This window comes from Lissotriton helveticus, chromosome 9, assembly GCF_964261635.1.
Source record: "Lissotriton helveticus chromosome 9, aLisHel1.1, whole genome shotgun sequence".
Classification (NCBI taxonomy): Eukaryota; Metazoa; Chordata; class Amphibia; order Caudata; family Salamandridae; genus Lissotriton; species Lissotriton helveticus.
Window position 1 is genome coordinate 545,214,460 of NC_136070.1, and position 18,911 is coordinate 545,233,370.

General features: G+C 44.1%; 1 protein-coding gene across 1 annotated transcript in view; it reads left to right on the forward strand.

Annotated features, from left to right (window-relative positions):
• LOC144781527 (solute carrier family 22 member 20-like) overlaps positions 1-18,911 on the forward strand; it is a 336,644-nt gene that overhangs the window by 123,552 nt on the left and 194,181 nt on the right. The window contains exon 5 of the mRNA XM_078660426.1: positions 9,663-9,831. Within this exon, the coding sequence (XP_078516552.1) occupies positions 9,663-9,831 (169 nt within the window). The remainder of the gene's footprint in view (positions 1-9,662; positions 9,832-18,911) is intronic.

Genomic DNA, 18,911 nt, shown 5'->3' on the forward strand with positions numbered 1-18,911 from the left:
GCAGCGCTTTGAAAGGCCCCGGCGCTAGACCCCGTGGAAGAGCGCTGTATCGCCCACCTCAAGCGCTCACCTGACTTGGCTCATTGGGCGCTGTGCTTTGCCCCCGGGTGGCCCCCAGTGCCAGGAGAGGGCCGCCCTTGCGTCCGGAGGAGTGAGGAAGAGAAGGCGCCGTTTTCTGGCGTATCCCGGGGCCGCTGTCATTGCCGCAGCCCGGCCGGAGAGTGAGGGATTCCCGTGGCGACCTCCTGAGCCTGAGGTAGGCCGGCGCGTCTGCGAGAAGGCCGCGCTAGGCCTGAAGACGAGCTCTCCCTCCTCACGTGACGGGGAGTGCCCCCACCAGAGCCGCGCAGCCATTGGCTGCTGGGATCGCGCCCCTTTCAACGAGGCCCGGCACCCTGGGAAGGCCCAGCCAAGCCCGAGTCGTGGAGCCCCTCTCCGATCTCCCCCCATATGCTGGGCCTGCCCCTCCCCGGCCCCCAGTGCCCCGCATCTGTCGCCTGCACTGCGCTGGGCCGAGTGAGGCCCACGGGAGGGCCGGAGCCCCTCCCCCAGCCGCCAAGCCATCGCAAGGGCCCCGGAATGCCGAAGACATCAGGTAACCCCCAGGGGAGGAGGGCAGGAGGCCAAACAGGGCCCGAGTTCACCCCTCCCTCAGGGAAAACTGTGACTGGGCCCCGCTGGCCCCAAGGAGCCCCTGATGACTGTGGGGCCTTAATTAAACGTCTAGGGTACCATGGGCCCATTAACTGTTCCTGCCCAGTGACAAGCTCAGACCTGATTCACTGTTTAAGCCTGACGCTAGGCTGACACCTAATCAACTGTTACGCTTGATGTCTGGTTGACTCAGCCTGAAGTAGATAGCCCTGCACCAGGGAGTTGCCAACCCTTATGAACTGTGAATACTGGCTAATTGGAGCTTCATGAAATGTTTAGTGTTTAGCTCTAGCCAAAGGGATTGATGACCGGTACCTCTACTTAATGAAATGTTTGGTTGCTTGTATTAAATGAAACCTTAGACCAATGCTGAAAAGGTTATTGCGACAGGCTGTGTTACTTATTGATTTGTACTGTTGCTCACCTGATGAAAAGGCTTTATTGAAGTGTTCTTGGAAATGTTGATGAATTGATTACCCTGATCTGAATCCTATATAAAAGATATTGATTTTCAATCAAAAGTACTTGTGTGGTCTCCATTATTGCGCCCACTTATAGTCTCAGTGGATGAGTGTGTTGTGTGGCTACTTTACACGTAAGCCCCTGGGTGCATTCCTGCTCGAGCCAAGCTACCCCCCGGAGAACTGGCAGTCCCAGTTCTTACAGGAAGCATGTCAGACTTGGCCTTCTGTGAATGTGGGTGGATCTGCACACCTAAAAATAACCAATATTATCAAAATATGAAAAATATGTAATCAAAATATGTGCATGCAGAGCATGGGGAAAGGGTACCACAACCCCTAGGTACAATGTATGAAATGAGTCCTTGGAAACCAAGGACTATGCAACGCACAGCTGTCTGGCAATCATGCCTCCAAGGTTATAAACAGATTTTTAACAAACATTTTCTGATGTTAAACACATATATTTTCAATTCTTCAACATATTCTCAAAAAATGTAATAGCACAGCTCTTGAACTAACTCATTCATTGATAAATGAAATCAAATACAATAAATAAATACTTTATAAAACACGTTTGAGAATTGTTAACCAAATTAAAGCAACCCAATGTATTTCGGGTTCTACAGAACCCTTCCTCAGGGGTTATAGTAAAGTTTCAAAGTTCCAAATTCAAAATCCTCCGGGATGGTTCAGATAACGTATCTACAACAGAAATACATGGTATCCTAAATTAGATGGATGTAATACATGTTACATTTAGTAATTACCGACACCTTAACCCTCAGGGTTTGCATTCTCCTGTAATATCAATATCTGTGTAAGGACAGTAAACAAGGCCAAAGAATCAGAGAACCAAAAGAAAGTATTAGAATCCATTCTGTAAAATTAAAATGTCATCAGAATAGAGTGAACACGAATAAATCCTAACCCATTGTGAGTTGTCCCTATCAAGTGGTGTCCTTAAGGATTAAGTGTCAGAAGAAATCATATTTAAAGATAGTGAAATAACCGTGCTCTGACAATAGTATGACATGCTTAGCACCAAAAGCAATAACGCTGAGTACCTTATCGTCTTCACAACAATGGAGTAGACAAAAGAAACCATCAGTTAAATTGTAGAATAGATCTATAAACGAGACAAACAATATATGCTATTGTGAATCTGCATACCATGATCCCCAGTGCCTGATTAAGATTAAGCAACCAACCTACCATCCTTATATAACGAGATAAAACCAGCGGGATTCAATTCTACTCAAATGTAGGCGTCTTGAGTCCAAATCTATGCAAAAAAATAATACAAGACACCTAGTGTAAAAGACAGTAGGTAACCAGGCTTACTTCTAGACTTAACATCGGGACCTAGTTCCCCTCTTACCCAAGTCGACACAACTATAGGTTCGCAGTGCTACTGAATTCCGTTGAAAAGCTTCACTCGTGGCAAAAGTACACCTAAAGAGATAGATGTAACTGTCAGGTGCATATTTGTTGTAAACGCTACAAGCTCAAAAGAAACACCAATATTACTTAACCGTCCCATACCTGTGGGGAAATCTTATATTCAGTCATTCGATGTCTACCTCCAAAGTTAGACGACTCGCAAACCACGCGCGTCCTCAGTGTTAATTAATACAAAAAAACGTGCACCCGAGCATAAACATGAAAAGTGGACTATTGTCAACAGCAACCTGTTCCAATATGGCGATCCGAAAACGGGTAAATTATATTGCCAGTACAGGGTTTAAGACTGTCCTGAACTTCATCCAAATGAGTGAGAAACAGGGTAATAATGTTAAATAATAAAGTGATGAAAGAGAAATAAGAGTGCATTTAAAAACTTTTGCTAAAGTGACACGATAACCTGATATGGCGAAAGAATGCAATATTACCCCTTACACTCTATTAATTCAGATGAATATCACAAGAAACATAAAAGTTCATAATGGTCATTCAGACCCCCCGGGATTATGGTCCCCAGTTTTTTTATCCACTCTGTCTCTTTGCGGGCTAGTGTGTTGTTGATGTCCATGCCTGAATGTGGTGTAATGTGTTCTAAGATGGTAAAACGTAATTGAGGGATAGTATGTGTAGCGTTAACCCAATGAGCTGCTAGTGATGAATTCATATTTTTGTTCCTAATGCGACTTTTATGCTCTATAATCCTTGTTTTAATTTTTCTACTGGTCCTGCCAATGTAGACTACGCCGCACGGGCATTTAATTGCGTAAATAGCATTCTCTGTTGTGCAATCGGATGTGTGTTTCAAAGATATAGGTTTTCCAGTCCTCGGATGTTGAAATTCCTTCCCTATGATGACATTTCCACACTGGCCACAGTTGTGGCATTTTCTCATGCCCTTGAATGTCTTAATGCGTTGTTTTATTTTGGGCTTTTTCAAGAGTTCTCGCACGTTTTGTGCATGTGTGTGTGCGAACAAAGGTGGTTGCATGAAAATATTCCGAAAGTCAGGCTCATTTTCTATCAGTTCCCATCTTTTCCGGATTATAGACTTTCTCTTAGGAGCCTGGGCTGAGTGTTTTAAAACATACACCTCTCTTTTGGCTGAAGATTTTATTTGTTTTTTCAAAAGGTCTTCCCTTTTCTTGGTGGACACCGTCCTTTTAGCTTCATTTAATGTGAATTCAGGATAACCTCTCTTCTTGTATTGTTTTATTTGTTCTTCAATCTCTTGTTGGATACCATGTATTTCTGTTGTAGATACGTTATCTGAACCATCCCGGAGGATTTTGAATTTGGAACTTTGAAACTTTATTATAACCCCTGAGGAAGGGTTCTGTCGAACCCGAAATGCATTGGGTTGCTTTAATTTGGTTAACAATTCTCAAACGCGTTTTATAAAGCATTTGTTTATTGTATTTGATTTCATTTATCAATGAATGAGTTTCTTCAAGAGCTGTGCTATTACATTTTTTGAGAATATGTTGAAGAATTGAAAATATATGTGTTTAACATCAGATAATGTTTGTTAAAAATCTGTTTATAACCTTGGAGGCATGATTTCCAGACAGCTGTGCGTTGCATAGTCCTTGGTTTCCAAGGACTCATTTCAGACTTGGCCTTCTGTCATGCACTCACTTGATCCCAACCATGGAGGACACACTGGAGCCAATACTGGACCATAGCTCAGAGACTGCCCTAACATCTGCAGTAAATAACATACGTACTAAAGTAGATGCTGGGCTTACTTCTCTACTAATTCTATTAGAGCCGTCTGCGGCCTTTGATACCATCTCGCCAACAAGTCTGGTTAGCCGTCTGAAAGAAATTGGGGTTTCAGGCTCCGCTTTGGAGCTTTTCTCCTTATTTCTCACAGATAGGTCACAAAACGTCAAATTGGACCAATTTTGCTTTGACTCCACTTGCACCTTCTGTGGGGTGCCATACGCTTCCTCATTGAGTCCGACCTTATTCAACATCTACGTCGCTTCATTGGCCAAGGTAATTAGATCTTTTGGGCTGTGGGCTTTGTCGTATGTGGATGATACTCAAATAATTGTGTTAATTACCAACCGCATTGAGGCCTCTGAAGCAAATTTTCAAAGCTGCATGCGGGCCGTGGCCACTTGGATGGTAGACAACTACTTACGACTCAATGGGGACACAACAGAAGTCCTGATTTTTGACAGTCAACAATCCATATAGTCCCACTCTTGGATGTCTGAAATGCTCAGCCCATCCCCCTGTCCTGCTGTATCGGCAAAGAATCTTGGTGTCATAGTAGACAGCTCACTTTCTTTTGACCCTTAAATCAACAGAACAGTGTCCACCTGTTTCGGCATTATCAGGATCCTGAGGAAGATCTTTCCATGTCTTTCTCTCTCTTCTCGAAAGCAGGCAGTTGTTCCCTTGGTTTTGTCCAGGTTGGATTATTGTAATGTTCTCTACCTGGACATGAAGAAGGGATCCATCTGTAAACTGCAATTTGTACAGAATGCAACAGGAAGACTTGTGATGGATCATCCTAAATTTCACCCAGTCTCTACAGCAATTCGTAAATTACATTGGCTTTCACTAGAAAAGAGAATTCTGTTCAAGGACCTATGCCTTGTCCATAAAGCTCTTCATAATTCTGGTCCCGAAGGTATTAAAAGACTCTTCCAACGGTATGTCCCTACCAAACAACTGTTGTCTGCGAATGAAAACTGTCTGGTAGTCCCCTGGTTCAGGAGAGCCAGGTGGGGGGGAAGAGCCTTTTCCATTTCTGCCTTTACGCCCTGGAACACTCTCCCACTGAAATTCTTCGGTCAAGAGTCACATCTACTTTTTGCAAGTCCTTAAAAACATGGCTCTTTGCAGTTTAACAGCTAAATCCCATCCCTCTCACTTATGACCACCGGTTCTATCCCTAGAGCCTTGTCGGCTTTGAGCAAAGTTTGTGCTCTACATGACTATCATTCGTTCATTAATTCAATGTGGACTGGGATAGAATAAGAAAAGAGGCACTTGCAGTACTAGATCTGCTCATCGGCTGTGCAACAGAGTCACAGGGTATGCAGCTCCTGAGACCTTCTGTGTCTGCGAGGTAGAAATGCACTGGATATGAACCGCTGCTTTTGAGAGTACGCAATACACTGGAAATAACAAGAGGAGGCAGTTACCATCAGTACCCTAACAGGACTCTCCATGCAAAAATCATGCATTGACTTCAATGGCAATAACTTACAGGCTTCTTCAGCAGCACAGCATGAGAGCAGAATAATCAAAATCACAGATCGGAGAGCGGAAAACTCCCAATAATCAATCGCGGAATACAGATTTAGGGATAAGAATCATACATAAATCAAAGACTGGGAAGTGCTTTCTCTTAGCACTACTGTTCATCTGTCAGACGATGTCTTCCTCGGGATCTGATGTGAAGATATAAGGGCCCACCTCTCGATACCTCCAATTCTGATTGTAATAATTACACAGAATATTGAAGTGATCAAGCGGGGGGAATTAGGGAATTAGGAAGGGAACTGCGGGGAGGGAGATCTGAAAAGGAAAAGTTATTGTTGCGAGTTTTCTTATGCTTCACTCGACTCTTAAACAATTATAAATAATAATATCTTGGGAACAATATTATTTCTGTTGTCAATGAAAAAAGATTGTTATCACCTTTGCACTTTAACTAACAACTTGTTCCCAAAAGAAATAACACCAAAGAAACTTGCGACTGATCTATCTTGTAAATAGGCTCTTTACAATCTGCGCAACCTCTTTCAGTTGTAAACACATCAGCAATAATCACTTTTATTAAATCTCTTATTTTCTCAAAAAAGTCAATCTCAGCATAAATTGTGACTAACTGTTCAGCATTTGCGACCATTCAAGTCTGAATTGCGACCAAGCAAATTAGCAAGCGTCTCGATTTATCCATAGAATCATGAATTAGAATAATCTAAACATCTTTTAAATTTTAACTAAGACGAATATTTGCTCTCTTATATTTTTACCATGAAATATCTCAATGAACCTTTGCGCTAAGAATTTCCAAAAATCAGAATAAATATACTCTTTATTTCACTTGACGATTTATGTTAACCTTAAAATTGAAAGTTTTCACTTTCTCCTACCTGTAGAGTACGACCTACTCTACTAACTGGAAGGGTGTGTCAGCCTCTCTGGATTCCCGAATCCGTCTTCCTCTTACTGCAGCTCTTGATAGGAAAACGCCTCTCAGAACTGGTTACCTGCTGCCTAAGACACAATCGACCTGGAAAAGACTGCTAAAAATTCCTTCTAGAAAATTCCCCAGATTGGAGCACCTGGGAACAGCTGCTACACCACCAAGATCCTCAGAATAGTGAGCAAAGGGGATTGGGTGTGGTCACGTACATCAACGTGACCACGTTCCGTGTTTTCCCGTAAGCGATGCGACATCTTGCCAAATCTCACGCATCTCGCGGACGCGTTCAGGTTGCCAAACCTCACGCATCTCGCGGACGCGTTCAGGTTGCCGAACCTCACGCATTAGGCGGACAGAGGTACATTAAACTTCCATACAAAGTGTGCATAGCATTATAGGTTTAAACACTTGTGCCACCAACGACCCCCCAAAGGAGAATAGTGCACTTTACCACACAAGAAGTGCTTGGGACACCTGAATGGGGCGGGCCCTAGACCGCAAGCCTCCCTAGTCCTGACATCATCATAGAAACACAGAGCTTAAGTCTTAGGGGCTTATTTATAAGCCCCTTGCGACTCTTTTGCGCTGTCTTTGCATCACTTTTTGTGATGCAGCGGCGGCATAAACAATGCACCACATTGTGGCCCATTTACAACCTGATGCATCTAGGGAGATGTGTCACCTGTGTCAGTTATAATGCATGCAGGGTGGACAATCCCATGCGAGAAAGCCTTGTAGAAGTGACATAGTTAATTCTAGAAGATTTCACTACGCCACTTCTAGGAAGCCACTGTGTCAAAACCCTCCGCCTGCTAGGAGCAGGCATACGGAGTGGCGCAGTGTATTAAGAATAGGCCCACCATGCATTGATGGAGATGCGTCATGCTTGCCACACGACTCCAGCAATGCGTGACTATTGCGCTCACCGATGCACCAGAATTACTGACGCATCTGTCAATCCTTATGCCATGGTGCGCTGTATTGTAAATATAGCACAAGAAAAAGTGGGAGACCCAGTACACCCTTGGAGGCTTGAGTAATGAATGTATTAGCAGGTAAATATGCCTACAAGGGATTTTCTAACTTACGCACAATTTGACATTCAATATGCAAACAATGGTTGCAAACTCTGTCTAGTGGCTCACATAAAATTATTTTAAAATTGAGATAACTTATTTCTGTTATAGCAAATTTGCTACAAATGGCCTTACACTGGTGTGAATCTTTCAAGACATAAATTTATAATGAAAAAAACATTTCAAAGGGTACAAAAAAGTGATACAAATGCTTTGTTGCTCATGTGGACACCTATTTCAAACAATATATATATATATATATATATATATATATATATATATATATATATATATATATATATATATATATATATATATCAAGAAAATGTAACTGATCAAGCAAAAAACAAATCCTTAGGAAAAATAATTCCTAAAGAAAATAGGTGTCGTTGTTGACGTTTCGGTCTATATTGTGAAGATATCATTGAGACCATCTTCAGGATGGTAGATTCGAATGTTCAATGACCCTTAGCGAGTTACATGAGCGATTTCAAATTGTAGTTAAATCCATTAAAATGTGTCTGTTCGACAGCGGAGAGAAAGCTACTGAATAGCTACCACTGTTTCAAAGAGGTAAATGCTAGAAAATGTATGGGCACTGCTCCATCGACTTACCTCTGTCTCTGCAATTACTGACGCAGACTGCAGAGACAGTGTGGTTCCTATTATCTAGCTCTCTACCTCTTCAACAGTTTCTGCAATTCAACAGTTTTCATGTGTGTTGAAAGAATAGAATTTCATCCCAGGCATCAACCTGGAATTTCCTAGGGAATATGAGGGCATAGTTGTAGCTCAATGTTCCCAGTTGTTTCTTCATGCCAGTGCAGGAGCTACACAGGTAGTGAACTTCATTTGTGAAGTCTGGAAATATGTTAATCGTGCTGTTGTCCATACACCAAGGGTCTCGACTTCTGAAAAGCTGTGGAATGACAATTCTGTCTGCCGCCGCCTCCTTCCTCGACCCACAGCCCAGTGATCCTCAGTCATGAGAGTCAACAAACGGCTCTTGCCTGCACCAGGTGCCCTCCAAGGCACAACTCCCTCAACATGGGTGCCCTGAAAAATAAAGATTGCTCCCAAATCACTAACGGGCACAGTGGTTTCTCTAGAGCTTCAAGGTGGTGCGATCTACACTGCCACCATTTTGGACAAGTCCTCAGCTGCTAGTTAATTTATTTGAAGTGAAATGGTCATATGTATTTTAACACTCCAAGGGGAGAGACGTCTAGGTGTTGTTTATATTTGTTGTATACTTGATTTGAAAGCTACTGTAAAACAATTTGTAAATCAATCTTGTAAATCAGTGCATTTCTGCCTTATTCATAATGATTCCCCAAATAGCAAGATTTCCCTGTGTGAGCTGGGATGTGCACTTTCGAATTATAGCAGGTTATCCTTATCTGTTGGCTTATTTTACCCTTTGGTAGTAAATTACCAGCATTTGCATTTATTGACAAATCAAGAAAAGAAACTTCATGGTTGCTCATTGAAATGGTGAATTTAAGAAACGTGTTTTGGGTAGTACTAACTCTAAAACAATTGTTTGTAGAATCATTAGAGCCCGGCCAGATGACAACGATCTTGTCGCTATAGCAGCGTCACAAGCCAAATTGTGCACACTAAGGATCGTTATTGGCTTATATTCTGTTCCTCTCAAACTGATGTGCATGTAAACATGCCAAAGATGGGGCAGATGTAGTTCCAATAGTGTCATATTGTTGTTTTGTTTTGTGGGATGTGTGGAGGTTGCACATACATTCTGGTAGTTACCAGTGCCTTTATTGTATGTGGTCCTCCTCCCAGACAATGATGTCAGATAGTTTCCTCTTTCTTTTCTAGTTCTGGAGTGGATGCCTCTTCGAGGGCGCACGCTGGCGGTAAGCCTGCAAGGGCATGGATACCCCCTGGGGCAACTTCTCCTGGCTGGATTAGCGTATGGTATCAGAGACTGGCGTTGGCTTCAATTTGCTTTGTCCCTCCCATTTTTCCTCATCTTCCTCCTCTCATGGTAGGTGCTCATTGCCTAATTTATAAAAAAAATAGTGCTTGGGCCCTTGACAGAAGAACACTCCAGCTTGCACCATTAGTTGCCCTGGCAGCGCTGCCAATGACAGCACCACCACACTACAAATCATCATACTCTTAAGTGTGACAATTCATACTATTCCAGGGCCCAAAATCTATAAGAATGGCTTGGGTGGCAAATACTAATCATTGAAAATGTAAACTGAATTAATAACAGATGTTGTTGTGTTTGTTCCTAAATTTGGCAAACACCATTAACATGTGTCAGACTGTCATAAGCCCCGGTGCTGGTAAATAAGTGCCGGCGCCGAGCACCAGAAACTACCGGCTCAAATTAAGCACTGCAGGTGCTGCTAAAAATGGTAACTAATCATGATCAAAATATACCTGTTCACTGATTTATGTTTTTATCCTTCGGACTGCCTAATAGTTCTAGTTTACATTTGGTGTGCTTGAAGGTAAATGTTGTATCGCATTGTATTCTCCCATTCCTTGGCCTTGTGAGATGTTGGTGATTTAGGAGTACTGACCTTTGAGAGGGTTGAGGATTTGCTCAATGGGGAATGTTATGGAAGGGATCTAGATTAATTTCAGTGACTATGGGAGCGGCTAAATTGCCCACATGGAGTTTGCGCATCTAGGGAAACTTTGCAGTGTGCACACAATTCTCAACAGAATTTCATTTTATGAGTGCAGATCAACAGTTGGAAAATTCAGTTGTGGCCATTTTCCTCATGATCCATGTAAGTGTGTACAGTATCCTCTTCCAGTTGTGATTTTTCACTATGGTCACAACCTTCCACCTAACTAACCCATGTGAGGGTGAGCAATTTTGCCTGTCATATGCGAGTTTCATATGCAGATATATTCAGTGGGGACACTGATGGTCCTGTGGCCCATTACCTATCCCTTTGAGTATTTGTATTCCATAAAGTGTCCCCCACTTGTCCCAGGATTTAATCTCTCTTCACATGGGCATCTGAAGAAAAGCCATTATGACACAGTGAGCACAGGGTGAGCTGGAAAGCCCTTCGCAGATTAGCTGTCCACCTCGTTTTTGGGCGGTTCTTGACTCTTAATTTCCCTTGAGTGTATTGCATACTTCCCAGGACAGAAGAGGCAGGTTCAGACCGAAACCTTTGTTTTGTAGCTTTAGGAGGATAGGAGCAGCTCCTTAGGCCATGAAAGGATGTCAGCCTGTTCCTCACTATTGCAACACCACCTTATGTTGCCCCTCCAGGCATCTTCAGGCAGTTCACAGCTTAAAGCCATACCCCCTCCTAGCCACTCTCGCCCACATGGTGAAAAGGTTTTATCTATTGGCATTGTCTGCAAACAGAACATTGATCTTATTTCATGTCACTTCTTAGAGGCAGCAAATGCATTGTTCTGCTCTTATGTTGCTAACTGTTTGCATGGACACAGATGGGGGAAGGACTGTTCTGATCATGTGTCAATAACTGCTTGCTCATATTACCCATTACATACATACTGCTGAGCATTTGGGCGGTCATTCAACTGGCATTGTCTTGTGTCATAACCAATGCATTTGTCTGGCAAACAGCCACTGGCTTTTCTGAATGCAATAGCCAATAAGTAATCCATCTATCTACATTCTACTTTTTTATTGGTCCACTTACAGACCTTGGGGCTTTTTATGATGTCAGGCGGACTTGCATCCATCCGGCACCGTCGTGGATACGGGTCTGACCGACTTCCGGTCGGCAGTCCTGACCTCCTAATTACGATGCAACCGCACATAGTGCGCCTGCATACTCACATTTCCCTATGGGAGCATGTGCTACAGCTGTAAACTGTATAAACAGATTGGAATCCACCTAGAGAGTGGTAGTGATCCCTAAAGTGATGGGGAGCACACAGTGTTGTTTAAATGCCCCTCACACACCAACAGGCCCCTTGGTGTCATGCTTCATCATCGGGGCCTTCGCACCCCTCTACGGGATGCGGCGTGCTACGACTCACGGATACGCAGGAGCACTTAGTAGTGAACTATGTGTATGTGTGTGAAGGAATGTGAGTGATAAGGTGAGGTGAAAAGGTGAAAGATAAAAAATACCTGGTTCGTAGGAAAAAAACTATTTATTGTATCCTCGGCTGGTATTGTTAAAAAGGTGCAAGGTGAGGTTGACAAACATACGTATTAGGGTATGTCAACCTATGAAAAGCGTCGACATGTTTCGGAGTACTGGGACTCCTTCTTCAGGACGGGGATCTGCACGTTAATCCCCACCTTACTCACATGGATATGAAAATGTAAATGTAAAAGGGTAATTTACAAAAAAACTAGGTGAAATATACCTATCAGTGTTTCTTTGTAAGCTCTTGTTGCGCCCAATTGGCGTGAGTAGAACCTGTGGAATACAAAACACACAGTAAACATCACAGTCGGACGTCCAGGAACAAGGAAAAATATAAAGTCCCTGTTATTTTAGGGTATAAATGAACCAGAGTTGTGGCCCAAGGACTCTGTGAAAAAATGCTTAAAAAAGACACATACTTGACAAAGACATACACGTAGTGGAAATACGCCAAGATATCGGTCCCAAAGGACTAGCTGAAAAGGAAGGAAAAGTCTATATAGGAGGCTTACTTATAGTTCAAGATTCTCTGACCTCATGAGCCCAGGCGTGGTATTGGGGGAATCCTTCCTTACTGCTTAATATAGCAAGCTAAAGAATGTTAAGGGTAGGTTTTAGGTTCAAATAGTAGTACGAGGAGAAAAAATGGATGACCCTTGGTTCTACAAACAAACTCACGGTTACTGCACGGTCTAGTCGACTGCCTTCCCCTCAACGCGGCTCCGACGAAGTGGAGAGTCAGGTTGAGATGGGGCTTCTTATATACTGCCGAACGCATCAATTAGTGATTTAAATTGGAAGCGGAAGCCTGCCCTTACATGGGTTTAGTGCGAAAGGGAGGTCCGGTGATGCGCTCTGGACAAGGGCGTGAATCGTGGTTCGACTGCGCATGTGTAAGGGATCAGCGTGCCTATACTCGCGCATTCGTGTTCTCTCCCCACGCCGTTCCAAGGCGCATGCGTTAGAAACAGACGCTTAGGTCTGCGCATGCTCACAGAGTGTGGGGTGGAACTTGGGCGATTGGTTTCAAGTCTTAATACCCAGGATAACGTTACTTGTACCCATTCTAAACATTACGGGGGTATTTTGAAAAAACACTATGGGGGGATTTTTAAAAGACAACACAGTAAATTGCAATTACCTAATAGCAGCCTTTTATGCAGACAGGTTGTGAACTCGTTGCGCTGCCAGCAAGACGTAACTTTGGCAAATTGGTTTAGAGTCTTAATACCCAGGGGCAGCGCTACTTGTGCCCATTCTAAACACTATGGGGGTATTTAAATTTTGAAAAACACATCAGTTGCAAATATCTCGTAACAGCCTTCATGCAGGCACGTTATGAACTAGTTACGTTGCCATCCAGGAGGATGCAAAACTGTGATCATAACCGATCAACGTAACTGGCTCCATGGAATGGAGTCATTTAACCCAGTGGTGTCCGTCCCAAGGCGGAACACCCACCTCTGCTCCTTTTCAAATAATCCTGTCCCTGTAGGGAGCTGTTCAATGACTGTCCAGTGTATTTCATTCACACAGTGTTGGAATTCTAAAAAATGGGCTGCCATTTTTGTGGTTGACTTTTTGCATCTTATGTTGCTTTTGTGCTCATTGATCCGTATTTTCACTTGCCTTGTCGTCATCCCCACGTATTCTTTTTTGCAGGGGCATGTGATCAGGTACACGACGTTCTTACTGTTACAGTTGGTGAAACTGCGTTGTTCCCAACTGGTACCATTCGTGAAGGTGAGAGTATGGCTCTTCTTGGTTAGATGACAGCTGTTGCACTTGCCACAGGGATGGTGGCCATGTACTCCTTGTAACCTTGTTTGTTCTAATCTGTTGGTGGGAGGTCTTGTGTGGACAAGCATGTCCTTTAAATTCCTACCACGTCTATGGGCTAAAACTGGTTTTTCTAGGTTCAGTGAGCCACTTGTCAGAGTGCGCCAATGTTTATTGACCAGTTTGGAAACTTGGTTTGAGACTGGGCTGTAAGTGGTGACACAGACTGTTCTGCTCGGTTGGATGTCTCTCGCAGGTTTGCCTTCCAAAAGGGCCTCACGGTTGTTATTTCTGGCTCTTTTCATTGCCTTTTGGATAACCTGGTTCGGGTATTTTCTCTGTTTTAGTTTAGTACCTAGGTCTTTGGCCTGAGCTTTGTACTTGGTTATGTCGCTACAATTGCGACGTAGGCGTAGGAACTGCCCGAATGGTAAATTCTCCCTCAGGTGACGTGGATGGAAACCGTCAAACCTGAGGAGGCAGTTCCGCGCCGTCGGTTTGAAGTGAGCCAATTGTGCGCCAAGGCTTCCTCAATCATAACCTCAATCTTTACTTGTAGGGAATCCGTTGGGTCTTCTGCCAGCATTTGATAGTTCCTTCTGTCAGAAAGGAGTCTCCTGCATTCTTTGTCATATGCAGTGGTAGTCTGTATTACTACTGCCCCACCTTTGTCTGCTGGTTTTATAACCAGATTTTTGTTTTGTTTTAATTCTTTGATCGCCTCATTTTCCAATTTGCTCAAGTTTTGGAACACCCTTTGCTTGGTATCTATTTTGCTTAGTTCAAGCATGATGGCATTCTCAAAAGCCAAAACTTCTACAGGGAGCTGGTTGTCTAGAGGTGTAAAATTTGACTTTGGTCTTAATCCGGTATCAGAAGTTTCTTGAGATGGTTCTTTGTCTTTAAAGAAAGCTCTCAGTTTGATTGTTATGATGAAATCCTGGATTTCTTTGTGTAGAAGGAAAATGTCAGGTTTATTAGTCCGGACGTACCCTAAGCCTTTATTGAGTACTTCAAGTTGTAAATGGGTTAGGGGCCATGGGGTTATGTTGATAACTAAGTCCCCCTGTTGCTCGTTGATGCTTGGTTCGCAGTCATGCTCCTCGTGCTCACCCTGGGGTCTGCTTCCATTACGGGTTGCCAGTTGACATTGTTGCCCTTCCTGTTCCTCCCTTTGCGGGTTCCCTGGCCCCATGATAAAAAAGGCTGAGCATTCTGGGATGCGTTAGTTTGGTCTGGTACCCATTGGGGATACATTTGTCCCATTTTTGGCGGGCCAAATTGTTATTGGGGAAACTGGAACTGATTCTGGTACGGATTGAATTGGGGTCCCTGGAACCCTCTCCAGCCTCTTTGGCGGGGGAATTTAGACCTCTGTTGACGGAAACCTCCCCTCTGTTGTTTCTTTTGATGGAAACCACCCGAGTTTGTGCTGGTGGAACTACCGTCCGAACTTATACTATCAGTGTCATTTACGTTCCCTTTCATCACATAATCAGCTCTTGTATATGGATATGCTCCCTCTGGGGTAAACCGGTCCTTATCCTTTTTCATTTTGTTAAATTTACTTTGTTTTAAAGTAGCAACAAAATCCTTCATTTGCTGATTCAGTTCTTCCAAACCTTTATTTAAGTCTGCTGGTGAGATGAAGGCTTTCAAATTTACTTCAAGTCTCTGGATTTCTACTTTTAATTCCAAAGATTTTCTTGTAGCTGTTTGAACTATTAATTCCAACCAGTCTCTGGTACAATGCCAGGAGATAAGGGACCAGGCTTTTTTAAAAATGAGGTCGTCCTGAAAGATGAAAGGTTCGTTTTTGACCAATAAACCCTGTGGGGATATTTTGTTCCTTAGGTATTCCCTCATTAACAGGTCATGTAGGGCCGCCCTTATTTGTACTTTTCTCAAGTTCATCAACTCATCCCAGTCTGCTACTGCTGGGCTTGGGTCACTGTTGCTTAGCCCTTCAAAGGGGTTGACATCAGCGAGAATTCTGTCGTTGTCGTCCTCACTGAAGGTTAGGCCGTGTTCGTCCTCCATAATGGTAAGGGAGAATGGCAAGATACAAGGCGTTGGATGTGGTGTATGTCGAGTGTCGTAGTGTGGTCTAAAAAAGGGGAAGGGGCTCCCACAGCTGCGCGCTGTCTAGAACATAAACATAACAGAAATTCCATGACTCAGGGTTACTCGGGGCAAGATGGCCGCTAGTCCATTGTAGAGAGCAGTCGCGCTACACTCCTTCTCCTGACCAGGATGATGAGCTGACTCAATGACTGGGATTATGCGGTGAAACCAAGGCGATTATGTGGCTGATATACTGGACAGTAATAAGGCTCTGGAGCGAGGCACAGAAGAAGCGCTGGACAGGAGTCCTTAACTGGGAGAAAGCCAGAATGGCGGCACGGTCCAAGGAAGGCACCGGACCGGGGGCCATCCCAAAAACTCTGATATCGAACAAGAAGATAACTCCCGCAATAAGTGCTACACAGAAAGCACAACAGCGAAAAATAGAGAGGGAAAGAAAAGCGGAGGCAAAAGCACAGGCCGGTGGAGAGCGCATAGAAAATAATAAACAGAGCAGTAAAATTAGTTGCGCTATAACCAAAGATAAGGAGAAAGAATCGGCGCTGAGGCAATCTACCTTATCTGAGTCATTTGTCAGGAAGCCCTGTCCTATGGCGGCTCTATCTGGCGGTTCGGGAGTTGATGCAGAAACGGGACCCGTGTTCGCACCCAACATGCAGATACAGAAGGCGGAGGCGCTGGGCGCCGATGGCAGCGACGGAGTTGGTGGCAGAGGCAGTGAGGTGCGGCCGGCGAAGATCGGCGAGCAGAAGGAAGCGCTGACTGAGGGACAACCAGCGAGCAATGGCGTCCTCCCAGCCGGCTGCAGTGCGAAGCAAACTCACCTCACGGAAGGAAGCATCAGGGTTGCCGAGCAACCAGAGGAGCACGCAGAGGTGCGCACGCCCAGTGCAGAGGTGGATGGAACGCCGGGGGAGTCAGACCTAGCAGTAGAGGCACCGGAGGCAGCAGCTGCAACACCCCAGAGCACAGCTCTCTGCTTGGGGGAGAGTAAACTCCGTGGAGGAAAAGGTAATGGCAGGCCTACATTAAAGGAGACTGAAGGTCTAAATAACGCCTCAATGTTGGATGCATTGTTGCAAGTAGAGGCTGAGCTCGGTAATAATGTAAGAGCAGAAGTAAACTGGGGGAGCATGGTGAGCTTAGACTCACAGAAAGAGCGCGAAGGAGATACATTTTACACTGTAGATGAAGGCTCTACCTCAACAAGTGAGGGAGAAGAGATAGTGTCCACTGGCTTATCATCTGAGGAAGAAGGAAGCTCAGAATCAGATATATCAGGCGCAAAAAAAAGAAGAAGAAAAAGTCAGCCATAAAACGCAGCCTGAATGCAAAAATAAATAAAAAACTTATGTGGGATTATTCTGCCACCACGGGTCTTTTCCAAGAAGGATTGCAGGAGACACAAGGGGCACAAGAAAAGGACGGTGTAAGGGGAGAAGCTGACCCGAGAGATCACGCCACCCTGAATTTACTAGTTGATATGCTGAAGCAAATCCAGGGAGAGGCGAGGGTAGAGAGCTGCAGAGCCAGGCACGACACAAAAAAAATACAAGCCTCCATTAGGAAGATGAATAAAAAGTACGAGGAGGTGGAGGGGAGAGTGGTGCTGGTAGAGGAAAGAACGGGAAACCTGGAGGATGAAGTTACTGATTGGCATACATTTAAAAAGGAACAGACTAAGATAGTGGAAGACTTGCAATGGAAGGTCGAGGATTTCGAAAACCGTCAGAGACGGAATAACGTAAGACTTTTGGGACTGGAGGAAGGAGTGGAAGGACAAGATGCCAGGGGCTACGTGATCAGGCTGCTACAAGGTGCCTTCCCAGAGGCTATGTGGCGCTGGGAGGATGAGGTTCAAAGAGCCCATAGATTCCCACTGACAATTAAGAAAAGGCAAGGAGGGGCTCAGGACAACATGCCTAGGGCAATGCTAGTATTTTTTGGCAATTTTCTGGCAAGGCAGGAGGTGATAGAAAAGGCAAGACCAGACTCCAAAAGAAAAGCAGAGGGGGCCACCTTCTTTGCAAGACCAGCCTTTTGCCATGTCACGGTTGAGAGGCGATGGCGATTAAGACAGCTGATACCCCACTACAGCAACAAGGGGCTGAAGTTTATCTGATGTATCCGGCTAAGCTTAAGGTCATCATGGGCGGTCGTACTTGGAAGTTTTTTTTTAGAGATCAAAGCAGGGGAGTACCTCGCAGAGTTAACAGAGCAACGCAAGGAGAAATGAGGAACAATAATATGGATACTGTCTAAATATGTATCTTGGTCAATGGATTAAGCTTTTTGGAGTAGCTGGAAGGGAGAGGGAGAGCGACGCTACAATGCTAGCAGTCAGCACATAGGTCAGGATTGACCTATTTGCCGCCTGTATAAGGGAGGGGAGGGGCAGTTTGGGGAGGGAAAGGGGGGAGAGAGGGGGGTGGGAAAAGATCTGACAAAGATGGAAAAACAACACAAAAGAGCAAACTTTAATGAGATAAAACTTGCAACAGAAGGGACTATATCTAATAAAACATGGCATTAAGGGTTGCGACAGTGAATATATGTGGCTTAAATGACGGAGGGAAAAGGCAAAAGGCGGCATCGATGTTTAGATTATTAAAACTAGATGTGGTTTGCTTACAGGAGACACACATAATGGGAAGAGAAAAATACAGATTGGAACAGATGGGCTATGAGGTACTGGCTAACACAAACCAAGACACAAGAACAAAGGGGGTAGCTGTACTGGCAAGGAAAGGAGTTACAAAACTTAGAAGGAAGAAAGAAGACTCTGAGGGGAGATGGGTTATAATCGAAGTAGAAACTACAGCTGGGAATCTAACAATTGTAGCTGTATATGGCCCTAATGACGACAATTCCGAGATATTTGAATGGTTAGATCAGGAGCTTGTACTATGGTCAGAGTCTGTCATTTTTTGCGGCGATTTCAATATTAATGGTTTATTTGGGTTGGGGGGACCAAGCGGAGGGAGGTATGGAGGCCGGAAAAAGAAAACTTGTCATGCCTTAAACAATTTAATGCAGAATAACGCTCTATCTGATCTGTGGTCCTATTATAACCCATTTGGCTCAGGGGGCACCTTTTACT